At 44.0% G+C, this 14,605-nt stretch overlaps 1 protein-coding gene across 1 annotated transcript in view; it reads right to left on the bottom strand.

Moving 5' to 3' along the window:
* The window catches only part of LOC135178814 (dynein axonemal heavy chain 5-like), a 196,248-nt gene that overhangs the window by 122,299 nt on the left and 59,344 nt on the right, over positions 1-14,605 (bottom strand). Inside the window, exons 42-44 of the mRNA XM_064150074.1 lie at positions 12,757-12,935; positions 3,621-3,808; positions 411-605 (exon numbers count right to left, since the gene is read on the bottom strand). Of these exons, the coding sequence (XP_064006144.1) occupies positions 411-605; positions 3,621-3,808; positions 12,757-12,935 (562 nt within the window). The remainder of the gene's footprint in view (positions 1-410; positions 606-3,620; positions 3,809-12,756; positions 12,936-14,605) is intronic.

Raw genomic sequence — 14,605 nt, forward strand, 5'->3', positions numbered from 1 at the left:
TCATCCTTTGTTTCTACTTAAATAGCCCATGCCTAACAGAACAGCACCTTTCTGGTAGGATTCAGCAAGATAGTGCCTCCTAGGCACTCCTCAGTTGTTTGTAGTTCTTACAGTGCCCTTCTGACAGATCTAAGTTTCATACGTGAGGAGGCTTAAAAACATGTCCACTACAAAGCTCAGCAGAGCAATATATATCACTCCTCATAACATCCTCAATAACTGCACTGTTTAAAAACCACAAATCAAACTTCCTTTACAACACAAATTAGCATGAGAAATATGAATGTGATTATTTCAGACTGTTTCTAGAACTTGCAACTGAGTGCAAAAAGAATCACACCTTCTGTGAAAGCACATTCTCTACATATCCTTCCAGTGACAGCTTACCGTTGGACAAATATTTACTTTACCTGTTTAGATAACTGCTCTTCACAGAGTTTGTAGAGTGTATAGAATTTCTGACTAAGGACTTGGTTGTCTCGGAAACCAGCACTTGCCAGCTTGACTCGCATAATAATGCTGCGGTCAGGCACCATCATAGCAACTGTACGGAACTGTATCTTCAGATTTTCTGGAAGTTCCTGGCGTCCTGCATAGCCAGGGTTCTGAAAACGTATAAAATATAACATTGGATCATGAAAACAGGATAGGAAGGATTATCTTCTCTGGTAATTGTTTTAGCAAACACAGGGGTAGATTCCCGATTAAAAGGGTAATTTGAGCATGTCACAATCACACATCCCTACATGATTGCCTAAATATTGCAGTTACAGTATCACAGTATCACAGTATCATCAGGGTTGGAAGAGACCTCACAGATCATCAAGTCCAACCCTTTACCACAGAGCTCAAGGCTAGACCATGGCACCAAGTGCCACATCCAATCCTGCCTTGAACAGCTCCAGGGACGGCGACTCCACCACCTCCCCGGGCAGCCCATTCCAGTGTCCAATGACTCTCTCAGTGAAGAACTTTCTCCTCACCTCCAGCCTAAATCTCCCCTGGCACAGCCTGAGGCTGTGTCCTCTTGTTCTGGTGCTGGCCACCTGAGAGAAGAGAGCAACCTCCTGCTGGCCACAACCACCCCTCAGGTAGTTGTAGACAGCAATAAGGTCACCCCTGAGCCTCCTCTTCTCCAGGCTAAACAATCCCAGCTCCCTCAGCCTCTCCTCGTAGGCCTGTGCTCAAGGCCTCTCCCCAGCCTCGTCACCCTTCTCTGGACACGCTCAAGCATCTCAATGTCCCTCCTAAACTGGGGGGCCCAGAACTGAACACAGTACTCAAGGTGTGGTCTAACCAGTGCAGAGTACAGGGGCAGAATGACCTCCCTGCTCCTGCTGACCACACCATTCCTGATGCAGGCCAGGATGCCACTGGCTCTCTTGGCCACCTGGGCACACTGCTGGCTCATGTTCAGGCGGGTATCAATCAGCACCCCCAGATCCCTCTCTGTCTGGCTGCTCTCCAGCCACTCCAACCCCAGCCTGTATCTCTGCATGGGGTTGTTGTGGCCAAAGTGCAGCACCCTGCACTTGGAGCTATTGAATGCCATCCCATTGGACTCTGCCCATCTGTGCAGGTGGCCAAGGTCCCGCTGCAGAGCCCTTCTGAGTTCATCCCATGTGTTACTTGGAGATGCCTCAGACAGACATAGACAGACAACCACTTACAGATCTTGATGGTGCTATTCTAAATGACTAGTTCCTTGGGATCCTCATACTGTTCCAGTGCTGAAGGTGAACATTCCTGAGCATTTCAATGCAAGGTCAGTCAAGCAGTGCGAGCCATTATTGAACATAATTTAAAGTAGGATCTGACCTTTCACTGAAGGTATCTAAATCATTTGTGTGACTACTGCATAGCTCACTTGTGACAACAGCAGTCGATGGCTATGTGGTGATAACTTCCTAAACTCTTCCAGCTGTTTACAAATTTCCTTGGAAATGGCCGTTGGGTGCCACTAATTTGTCCTCTTTTTCAAACTGAAGTGATTAACATTAACACCTTTTCAGAGGTAGCAGCCATTAAAGACAAGTGCTTCCATTTTCAGCTGTAAGTAGGTAGCCTATAGCTAAGGAGTGGGAGTGACAAAGCTGCTTTTAAGGTATTCCTAAGCTTTCCTGTTTCTTTGCCTCCTGCACTGCTACAAGCAGCCTGCAGGCACCAAAGATAAATCTTCAGTAGTCTAGTGAATCAGAGTGAGGGTGGTTTCCTTCATGCTGTCATAGAGAAGGATTGTGATCAAGAGATCTTCACAGGTGGTGAAATAATGACCAAACCAACTATGGTAGCCCTTGCAGTGGTCAATTACTTCTGCTTTATTTTGACAAACATTGACTAAAAATATGAGAGGTCTGAGTTTAGTCTCAGTATGTCAAATATTCAACAAAAAAAAAAATCCTTAAAATATGTAAGTCAATGATAATTGCATCCTAAGTTCCATCTATAAATACGGGCAAAATAAAACATGATCATCATGGACATAAATCTGTGGGAGAGGATCCAGAGGAGGACCACAAAGATGATCAGAGGGCTGGACAACCTCTCCTATGAGGACAGGCTGAGGGAGTTCAGTCTGTTCAGCCTGGAGAAGGCTCCAGAGAGATCTTAGAGTGGCCTTCCAGTATCTGAATTGGGTCTACAGGAAAGCTGGAGGGAAATTTTTTACAAGGCCATGTGGTGACGGGAAAAGGAGCAATAGTTTGAAACTACAGCAGGGTAGAATTAGATTAGACATTAGGGAAAAGTTCTTCGCTATGAGAGTGGTGAGACTGGAACAGGTTGCCCAGAGAAGTTGTGGACATCTCATTCCTGGAAGTGTCTAAAATAAGGTTGTATGAGGCTTTGAGCAACTTGGTGTAGTGGGAGGTGTCCCTGCACACAGCAGTGGGGTTGGAACTAGATGATCTTTAAGGTCCCTTCCAACTCAAACCAGTCTATGATTTTTCTGATTCTATGATTATTATTTGACCCAATTATTATTCAGATTGTAGTCACTATTTTCTATCAGACAATTTCAATACATAGAATCACAGAATCATAGAATCAACCAGGTTGGAAGAGACCTCCAAGATCATCCAGGCCAACCTAGCACCCAGCCCTATCCAATCAACTAGACCATGGCACTAAGTGCCCCATCCAGTCTTTTCTTGAACACCTCCAGGGATGGTGCCTCCACCACCTCCCTGGGCAGCCCATTCCAATGGGAAATCACTCTCTCTGTGAAGAACTTCTTCCTAATATCCAGCCTATACCTACCCTGGCACAACTTGAGACTGTGTCCCCTTGTTCTACTGCTGGTTGCCTGGGAGAAGAGGCCACCCCCCACCTGGCTACAACCTCCCTTCAGGTAGTTGTAAACAGTAATAAGATCACCCCTGAGCCTCCTCTTCTCCAGGCTAAACAGGCCCAGCTCCCTCAACCTCTCCTCATAGGATTTGTGCTCCAGGCCCCTCACCAGCTTTGTTGCCCTTCTCTGGACATGTTCCAGCACCTCAACATCTTTCTTGAATTGAGGGGCCCAGAACTGGACACAGTACTCAAACATTATTTCAACAGAGAAATTTAAATGGGAAATTAAATTTCACAATGGTGCCTTTTATGCATATTCACACACATACCATAGTCAGAAATATACCAAATTCTCTGTCCATGTCAACAACATCACCATCAGTGAAAGTGAACTGAGCTTTCTTGTTTTTCTTACACTGAAGTACAATAGATATCTGCTGAGCAGCTACTGATAAAACAGGAAGTTCAATCCGGTTAAATTCATCAAAGCAGCCCCATGCACCTGACTGGGCTAAACCTAAAAAAAAGCAAAAGGAAAAAAATACTCTGTTTAATAGCAGATCAAACAAGAATAATTTACATCTAAAGCTGAGCATGTTCTATACAACTTAATGCAACATGAGAAGAACAGGGAGAATGAACATTCAGAAGTAAAAACTTAAAATAAATGGGGTTGTGCATTAATGACACCCAGAAAAACAATTACCCCTTGGGAGAAAGATACACAAACTTCTTTACAAAGAGTCCTACAATTTCATAGCAACCATTCAGCAGAAAAGTGTTTAATAATGTTGTACATAGCATCTACTAGCACAAAGGTGCACATAGCATGGAAACTCATCTATGCAAGAGGGTGAAGCTGTCAATGATGATCTTGAGAGACACCTACCTAAATGACAAAGAGAGAATCAAATCAGAAGTCACTATATTTGTGACAGAAGCATTGTAGCATTTAATAGTGATTCATAGGTCAAAAATTGCTGTTCAAGAGAGAAGGATCTGACATCACACTTCCAAGTCTTATTTGCAACAGGGCATGTAGTTCTAGATAGACATTAGTATTTATAATCACCATGAAATAAATGGCTTTTGAAAGAGTCAAGTACTTCTTCTGTGGCATGTTGGCAGGACTGAAATAGAAGAGTCTACAGTGGCAGTTTGGATTCCAGAGCAGTGGTGGGAAAGCTCTTGTGCTGCTCCATATTCCCTTCACAAAAGAGAAAGTCTAGTACATCTATGCAGAAACTTTATGGATGCCATCTCCTTTCTTCCCAAAGCCCTCACTGGACTAGCATTTCCCTCACTGGACTAGTATTTCCTATTGTCTAAACTGGTGAAGGCCTAGATCAGCACTTTAACTAGTGCAACAAACAAATCTTCAGAGGTGTTTGATTCACTTCACTGGACTGGTGGAGTGCACTTTGGCTTAAGGTGTTTGAAGGCACTCCTAAATGCAGAAATAAAGCACACATTCAAGAAAAGGCATTTGTGTGCTTGCAATGGTGAACAACTACATCCACAGCTCTGCTGAATCCCCATATTCTTGGCTTTGCTCTGGCATGTTCTGTTCACACTATCCTCTCCTTCCCTCTGCTCCTCCTTGTCTGATGTCTTTAAGATGCTCCTCAGGAACTTTCATTTTACTCCAAATCTCCTTGAGGTCCCTTTATTTCTTTTCTGTCCCTCTTCTACACTGTATCATTTTCATAGAATCATAGAATCAACCAGGTTGGAAGAGACCTCCAAGATCATCTAGTCCAACCTATCCCCCAGCCCTATCCAGTCAACTAGACCATGGCACTAAGTGCCTCATCCAGGCTTTTCTTGAACACCTCCAGGGACGGTGCCTCCACCACCTCCCTGGGCAGCCCATTCCAATGCCAATCACTCTCTCTGCCAACAACTTCCTCCTAACATCCAGCCTATACTTCCCCCAGCACAACTTGAGACTGTGTCCCCTTTTTCTATTGCTGGCTGCCTGGGAGAAGAGACCAACCCCCACCTGGCTACAACCTCCCTTCAGGTAGTTGTAGACAGTAATGAGGTCACCCCTGAGCCTCCTCTTCTCCAGGCTAAACAACCCCAGCTCCCTCAGCCTCTCCTCATAGGCTTTGTGTTCCAGGCCCCTCACCAGCTTTGTTGCCCTTCTCTGGACACCTTCCAGCACCTCAACATCTCTCTTGAATTGAGGGACCCAGAACTGGACACAGAACTCAAGGTGTGGCCTGACCAGTGCTGAGTACAGGGGCAGAATAACCTCCCTTGTGCTACTGGCCACACTGTTCCTGATGCAGGCCAGGATGCCATTGGCTCTCTTGGCCACCTGGGCACACTGCTGCCTCATCTTCAGCCTACTATCTAGCAGTACCCCCAGGTCCCTCTCCTCCTGGCTGCTTTCCAGCCACTCAGTCCCCAGCCTGTAGTGCTGCTTGGGGTTGTTGTGGCCAAAGTGCAGAACCCTGCACTTGGCCTTGTTAAATCTCATCCCATTGGCCTCTGCCCACCCATCCAGCCTGTCCAGGTCCCTCTGCAGTGCTCTCCTACCTTCCAACAGATCAACACCTGCTCCTAGCTTGGTGTCATCTGCGAACTTACTGATGCTGATCACTTACTGTGATCAGCTGTCATAGATAGAGCAACACTTGTCAATTTTTTTCAGACAGAAAAAAAAAAAAAAGGAAAACTATGAAAATATTTTTTACCCTCATTTTTTTACCTTTTTTGATGCTCACTAACCACTACTTTTAATATTGTTGTATGTATTTTTTTTACCCATGTATTTTTGGAAGAACTCATTGTAAAAATTAGTGGAGTCACCCCAGTTCAAACCCAGTGGTAGTACAGCCAAAATTGGCATCTTAATATTTGATTCAGCCATGGCAATACTGTAGACCTCCCATGAAACTGAATTCAAATATATGTAGGATAATCTTTGTCCCAAAACTGCATTTCTTTGATATTATAAGGAAAATAATACTCCAAAGGAAAACAATTGGAAGATAATTAAAACTCACATGGTCTTAATTATAAAATTTAAAAGCAAATGGAATATATACAAATACCACCACCAAAAAAAGAAAGGACAAAAACCCCAAAGATTAAAGTAATTCTCTAGACAGGTGCCAAATTTGAAATATGACAGACTCAGTCCTACTGTCTTTTAAAAATAGAGTTATTTGAATGCACTGGTGTGGCAGCAAGCCCTGTAGTGTTCTTCCTCTTGTATAAGGAACATCAGGGGCCTGGATGCACCAACAGGCATTAACTGCCCTGACCAGCCTTCCCCGAGGCTTCTGCTGTACTCTGTGTTCTCCAGTCCAGGAGTTCCATTTCATCTCAGGAAGGTCTAAGCTCTGCTGTATGTAGAGCTAGGCACAGCACTATCTCCTGTTATCCTGATTTAATGACTGAACTTCCTGGAGGAACCCAGAACTGTCCATAGTCTTCCTCTATGCTAGCCTCCTGCTGTTGCTGACAGAACCTCCTAGATGGACCTAGGACCCAGCTTGTTATTTCACCATGGTCACTGGACACCTGATGTCACCAACCTGCTCTGCTTAGGCGCTGTGGGACTATGCCCTGGTCAGTGAAGTCCCTGCCTTTGCCTCTGTGGTGGTCACCCTGGACTCCTGGCTTGTCTTCACTCATGGAGTGTGGTACACTCTTGCTGCTCTCTGATAAAAAATTACTGCAGAGAAATACATTTGGGCCCTTCTGTTTCACATGTTATATGACTACTAGGACACCTTAAAAAACAAACACACAAAGAAAGTTTTTTCTCCTATTTTGTGTATTAAACATCACTATCTGCTCTTTGGGATGAAACAAGGGAAAGCCCTCGGTCTGGATATTCTTTATGAAAAAAACTTTGTTCCAATGCATTGGGTTTTTTTACACTTACTATATGTATATTAAAGGGTTTTTTATTATTTTCACTATAGAATGGTGTGCTAGTTTGAAGCAGGGTAGAATGTTTTGGTGAGAAGAACTAGATCATAGGCTGTGAAAGGAAAACAATGGTGATGTCTACTCCCCTCAGAGTCTTGCTGAAGAAATTAAAACATTAGATAACACTCTTGCAGTTTTGTGGCACTCTGCTTTGGGCTTCTGACTGAGCTGCATCTCCCTAACCTCACCTTCCACTCACCTTTGCTTCTGAACCTCTTGGCTGAACCTCTATTCTTCCTTAGGACTGGGGTAAGGTTGAGAGGGGCAGGGGGAAGGTGCAGGGGTGGTTGAGAGCCCCTCCTGGGGACTCAGGTTTCTGGGAGGGGAGTTGTGTTTCTGTATTACCTTTTACCTTGTCTATTTCTGTCTATAACTGTATATACTGTAAATATCTGCTTGCATATTGTGCTAGCTGTAAATAAATAGCTTCATTTATATTCCCAGAGCCGGCTGAGTCTAGTCTGGGTGATTTCTAAGGTGGGGGGGGGGGGGGCGCGGGGCACCCCCAAACCATCACAAATGGTGATTTCTAATTTTTTTTTTTTAACCTGTGAAAGGACAAAAGATCATTTGCTCTGTAATGCCACCTGCTGCATGAAGTTAGGAAACCTGACTCTTGGACATCACCAATGTCCCACAGCTTTGAATAAATTCGGTTCTTGCAAAATTATTTCATTCTGGTGGTGTTCAAAAAGCAAAAGGAAAGAAAATGCACATATATGTATACACCCCCTCACAAACATAAGCAAAGGCACAGCAAGCAAAATGTCAGCTGCAGAACAGCTTAGGGACTGCTGTCTGATTTTATTGTGCACTGCCACACTGTGCATTAATTTCTGACTCTGCACAGAACTTATGACAATCAAATACAGAAATGGAGTAAAAGCAGAAAACAAAGGATGTGAATAAAGAAATCCTTGATTGTGCCTAAGGAGTGTGACAATCCCTCAACCAGTACTATAGACCTGGTCCTCCTATGGTAGGACAATCACACAGAAAAGACTCACAGAGACTTCAAAATGAGTCTGTGCAATGCAGTGTCTGTCTCTCTCCATGCCAGTGCCCTTATGATTTGCACATAGCTGAGCGAGCTAACCTTGAATGCTACGTTGTGGCCACAGTCCTCAGTGCACACACAAAGAAAGTATGTTTGCAGGCTACTGTGACAACTTCTATCATGCCAGATGACCCAAGAGGCCAGGTGGTACCACCTTATGCGCAGCTCCACACTGTGAGGTCTGGCTAAAAATAGTGTGACAATGCAGCACTTAATCGTTACAGCGCATCTATAAACTCTCTTTTGCATTACAGTATCACACAGTATCACAGTATTATTAGGATTGGAAGAGACCTCACTGATCATCAAGTCCAACCCTTTACCACAGAGCTCAAGGCTACACCATCGCACCAAGTGCCACGTCCAACCTTGCCTTGAACTGCTCCAGGGACGGCGACTCCACCACCTCCCCGGGCAGCCCATTCCCGTGTCCAATGACTCTCTCAGTGAAGAACTTTCTCCTCACCTCCAGCCTAAATCTCCCCTGGCGCAGCCTGAGGCTGTGTCCTCTCGTTCTGGTGCTGGCCACCTGAGAGAAGAGAGCAACCTCCTCCTGGCCACAACCTCCCCTTCAGGTAGTTGTAGACAGCAATAAGGTCTCGCCTGAGCCTCCTCTTCTCCAGGCTAACCAATCCCAGCTCCCTCAGCCTCTCCTCATAGGGCTGTGCTCAAGGCCTCTCACCAGCCTCGTCGCCCTTCTCTGGACACGCTCAAGCATCTCAACGTCCCTCCTAAACTGGGGGGCCCAGAACTGAACACAGCACTCAAGGTGTGGTCTAACCAGTGCAGAGTACAGGGGCAGAATGACCTCCCTGCTCCTGCTGACCACACCATTCCTGATGCAGGCCAGGATGCCACTGGCTCTCTTGGCCACCTGGGCACACTGCTGGCTCATGTTCAGGCGGGTGTCAATCAGCACCCCCAGATCCCTCTCTGTCTGGCTGCTCTCCAGCCACTCCGACCCCAGCCTGTATCTCTGCATGGGGTTGTTGTGGCCAAAGTGCAGCACCCTGCACTTGGAGCTACTGAACCCCATCCCATTGGACTCTGCCCATCTGTCCAGGCGGTCAAGGTCCCGCTGCAAAGCCCTTCTGCCTTCCAACCCAGCCACATCTGCCCCCAGCTTGGTGTCATCTGAAAACTTGCTGATGACTGACTCCATGCCCTCATCCAGGTCATCTATGAAGATGTTAAAGAGGATGGGGCATTGCATATTGACACAACGTATCTCTTAAGATTTCACACAGAGGTAGAACTATAACGATGTCATTTAAAGCAAATTTCATTTAAAACTTTGTCTAGCCACAGAGCAGCCCAAAGGCAGTAATCTACAATGTACTCACTGATCCTGAAAGAATTTACTCCATACTCATTTGTTCACCTTCTGAATTAAGATAAATATAAAATCTTACATTAAATGCTGCATTAAATATCAAAACACCAAAACAAAGTGCCTCAAGCAAGACTGGAGTTGTTTGACTGCAACTATAGAAAATAGAACCTAAGCAAACATGACTTAAATACTTATCTAAAGGCAACAGATAAAAGGTTTCCTAAAAGGTATTCAATGACACCTTCCAGTAACCATGACGAAGTAACCCTGATTCCTGGGCAATCTTAATACTGAATTTCATATAACAGAGAACTTGAAAATCTACCTTCTTACTTGTTTCCCTGGTACTTTCATGGGTGTGCTAGTTTGAAGCAGGCTAGAATGTTTTGGTGAGAAGAACTAGATTACAGGCTGTGGAAAGAAAACAATGGTGATGTCTACTTCGCTCACAGTCTTGCTGATAAGTATAGGAACAAGAAATAAAATCATTAGATAACCACTCTCACTGGGGCTGCTGGCTGAGCTGCATCTCTCTAACCTCACCCTCCATTTTGGGCTAACTCACTTTGCTTCTTAACCTCTGGACGAACCTCTATTCTTCCTTGGGACTGGGGTAAGGTTGAAAGGGGCAGGGGGGAAGGTGCAGGGGTGGTTGAGAGCCCCTCCTGGGGACTCAGGTTTCTGGGAGGGGAGTTGTGTTTCTGTATTACCTTTTTACCTTGTATATTTCTGTATATAACTGCATACACTGTAAATAGCTGCTTGTATAGTGTGCCAGCTGTAAATATAAGCTTCATTCATATTTCCAGAGCTGGCTGAGTCTCGTCTGGGTGATCTCTAAAAGTGTGGGGGGTGGGGAACACCCAAACCATCACAATGGGTTACCTGTGGTCCAATTCATATGACTAATTACATTTGAACCTACTTTTTTGTTAAAATTTCAAACCCCAAATTATCAAAAATGAAAATCCATCCCTTGGACATCATAGAATCATAGAATCAACCAGGTTGGAAGAGACCTCCAAGATCATCCAGGCCAACCTAGCACCCAGCCTATCCAATCAACTAGACCATGGCACTAAGTGCCTCATCCAGTCTTTTCTTGAAGAACCCCAGGGACGGTGCCTCCACCACCTCCCTGGGCAGCCCATTCCAATGGGAAATCACTCTCTCTGTCAAGAACTTCTTCCTAATATCCAGCCTATACCTACCCTGGCACAACTTGAGACTGTGTCCCCTTGTTCTATTGCTGGTTACCTTGGCTTACATCTTGGCTAAATCATCTGCCTGTGAGCTAGAGCTGCACAGGAAAACAAAATAAATAGGAAGACAGAGTAATCAAGGAGAGAGAACCTCAGCTCTGAGAATTTGAAATTTAATTTTACAGTACATACAATTATACATGATTATATATTAGTATATTATGTTAAATTATACTTTTAATATTAGTAAAAAAAAATACATAATGTCATTTCTTTTTAGAAACATGGCTGCAGATGTGACCATGCCATCTCCACATCTTCTTTCTCCTCACTGCTAAAGCTGACAATATTTCATAATATGACCCACAGCACCAGATGAAGTGAAAAATTTGGAAGAGGAAATACTGTTGACAGAGTACAAAACCTTTCAAAACGGTGTGGAATTCTGACTGATTTCTCAATGTGTGCACTGAAATAGATAGTTTCATAGGAACTTTCTTAACAGCCTGCAGGAAAATCCTTACGCAGCTGTGAAGAACTACCCTTCTTTTTCACTAAAGTTGTCAAATGCATTAAAAATAATTCTCTAAACTCATTTTGCTCCTCCCATTAAACCAAGATATGCTAACTTTCTTCCCTGACTTCAATATATCCACTATTCAAGAAATACCCTTAAAGATTTCTCAACATAATCAGTCCCTTACAAGTTGTGAAAATACGTCCAAAGCAAATGGTGTTCTTCACAAATGAAAGCATCAATGACTTTATATAAGAACAGGATCTTACTTTTCCCTCCAGACACACAGTCTAATGAATGCTGGAAAAAAAATCACCCTATACAGGCTCCAGATCTGTTATCTAACCCCCAGGCAAATTCTCTGAGAAGTAAGACACCATCTTACTGGCAAACTGACTGAGGTGAGCAGCCACAGGCATCATGGTGATCTGAGCAGCACATTGTTGAGTTCTATAAGCATATTTTCTAACTCACATGTAACATTAGCATGCCATTGAGCTTTTGTTGCATATGATGACAATACTGCATGGGAAATGATCAGCTTATAGGAAAACAACAGAGAGAAAGCTGAGCCCTAAAACTCAAGTCACATTCTTAAACGTAGAAATTGGACTAAAAAGCAGCAATGACAGACTGCAATTATCATTACTGCCTCAGTCTGAAACGAGAAATGGTAACTTACTAAAGTGCTCAGGACAAGAAGGCAGAAACAAAGCAACTATACAGAGGCTGGATGTATGAATCACACGGTTTAATATAAAGAAGTGAAATAATCAAAGAGTCAGGAAAAAAGGTGGCAACATAAAGAGATGTACATGTTCTCACAGAAGGAGCAGAGAGCAAAAAGACCACACCTTTGTGAGATCAAAGACAAACCCATTCCAAAAAGAAACAAAGGCTGACATCCCTCTGGAGTGATAACCACAGGTATAGCAGAGACCCAGCAGAGGACTGAGCTTGACGCTGTGACCGTATTCAAGCTTAATCAGAGAGCAAGCTGGTCCTAGGGTTTGTAATATGAACACTGAACCACTTTGCATGTTCCCCTTCCTTGCTCAGCATCATTGAGCTTTGTTTTGTTTGTCTTGCTTGATACAAAAATGGCAAGGGAGGACTAAATATTCTCCCTCCTTTGGGTGGATGGATGAAAATACTAAAAGGGAAGAGGAAAAGGTGGCATAGATGGGAAATACCATCCAAGAATATTAATAGGGAAAAAAAAAGACTGAAAAGAATGCAAGGGGGAAAAAAGGTAAAAGGAAGAAACAATCAAATACCGGAAAAAGCTGATGAGCACATGGAAATAAAAGGAAACAGAGAAAAAAATACCATACTAATCATTGCTAACTTACTAGTGAAAAGATAAAACCTTGTGACTCTCAAATGGACAAAGGAGATTATTTCTTACCTTTATAGATACGGCCGAGTCCTCGGTAGTCCATCTGGTCTGAGCAATTGAAAACAACAACATACTTTCCCAGGCACTTGCCCATGTCTTTAGTTGTTTCTGTTTTCCCTGTCCCTGCAGGTCCTGCTGGTGCACCACCCATACTCATGTTCAGGGCCTGTGCTAGAGTGATGTAACACCTAGAGAATGATAGAATCATAGAATCAACCAGGTTGGAAGAGACCTCCAAGATCATCCAGTCCAACCTAGCACCCAGCCCTATCCAGTCAACCAGACCATGGCACTAAATGCCTCATCCAGTCTTTTCTTGAACACCTCCAGGGTCGGTTACTCCACCACCTCCCTGGGCAGCCCATTCCAATGCCAATCACTCTCTGGCAAGAACTTCCACCTAACATCCAGCTTATACTTCCCCCAGCACAACTTGAGACTGTGTCCCCTTGTTCTATTGCTGGTTGCCTGGGAGAAGAGGCCACCCCCCACCTGGCTACAATGTCCCTTCAGGTAGTTGTAGACAGCAACAAATAAAGAGCTCTATTAATCCTTTCTGATATTAATTATTTGAAGTCTGTTAATGTAACCACAGTATTTCACAGTATCACAGTATCACCAGGGTTGGAAGAGACCTCATAGATCATCAAGTCCAACCCTTTACCACAGAGCTCAAGGCTAGACCATGGCACCAAGTGCCACATCCAATCCTGCCTTGAACAGCTCCAGGGACAGCTGGAGCTGTTGTATCATAGAAAGCTGGACAGGGTGGAGGAAATGGGTTTGCTTCCATTGTGAGTTTCTCACACTAATTGCACATTTTCCCTCCATGACTCAGCCTCATTCTATGGCATCCAGACCCACTGGGATTTCATCTTTACTCCCATCTCCCTGCTCTCCCCTCAGAGCACACAGAATGGGCTCTCTGATCTGCAAATAGGAAGGCACAGAGGCTAGAATCACCTCCTGTTCTTGCCATTCCCTACCAGCATGCCATATCACAGTAGTGCTGCCAGTCACAGGAGCTCTTTTGAGTTTCAGGAGGAGAGGAAATGAGGGGGAAAGTTGTAATGAGCAATGGAGAAAGAGAGAGAACCATGAATCCTAGGATCATATTCTGCTTGAGTCTCCATGCAGGGCTGAGATTCTCAGCTTTAAGTCACAGCTTCACCAGATAGTGTGGAGACTACTGAAGAGTGTAGGAATACTGTTCCAAGCTACAACACTCCCAAATCTCAGCAAATCCATTTCAACACTGCAAAACTCAAACATTTTATCATTTTTTTGGGGAGAGAAAACGGGCACTGTGAATCCTCAGTATCACTACCTATAAAATTATGCAGCACTCATTCTGATAAAATGGCAGTAATGGTGCTTTATCACATTATTACTCAGTCATTAATTAACAGGCACTCAGTTAACACAGACAAAATACCGCTCCTAACAATTCTGTTACTGAAAATGAGGTAAGGACAAACTGTACACGTACAAGTCCTAAATAGAACATCCACTTCATTTTTTTGTATCTGCCATGACATGGTCTATGTCTGACACGATGTTTAGGAGCACTCAATTTCAGTCCCATTATCTTAATGTAATGCACTGCTGCCAGTGTGTATTTATCATGTGCTTCGGGAATTTCCAGAACAAAAAGTCATTAGCCAAACAGCACCTGACTCCAAGTTGATTAATGGAAAGCAAGGATATCCTTAACCTGAAAATTGTCTGAAGCTCATGCAAGGCCACGTAGCAATATTTTAAAAATATTAAAATGGAGAAAGCCTCTAAGGGGAATAAAATCTGTTCTTATGCAACACTGCTTAGGTACATAAGTTTCCCATGCTGACTCTGGAAAGCA

Source organism: Pogoniulus pusillus, chromosome 10 (assembly GCF_015220805.1).
Source record: "Pogoniulus pusillus isolate bPogPus1 chromosome 10, bPogPus1.pri, whole genome shotgun sequence".
NCBI lineage: Eukaryota > Metazoa > Chordata > Aves > Piciformes > Lybiidae > Pogoniulus > Pogoniulus pusillus.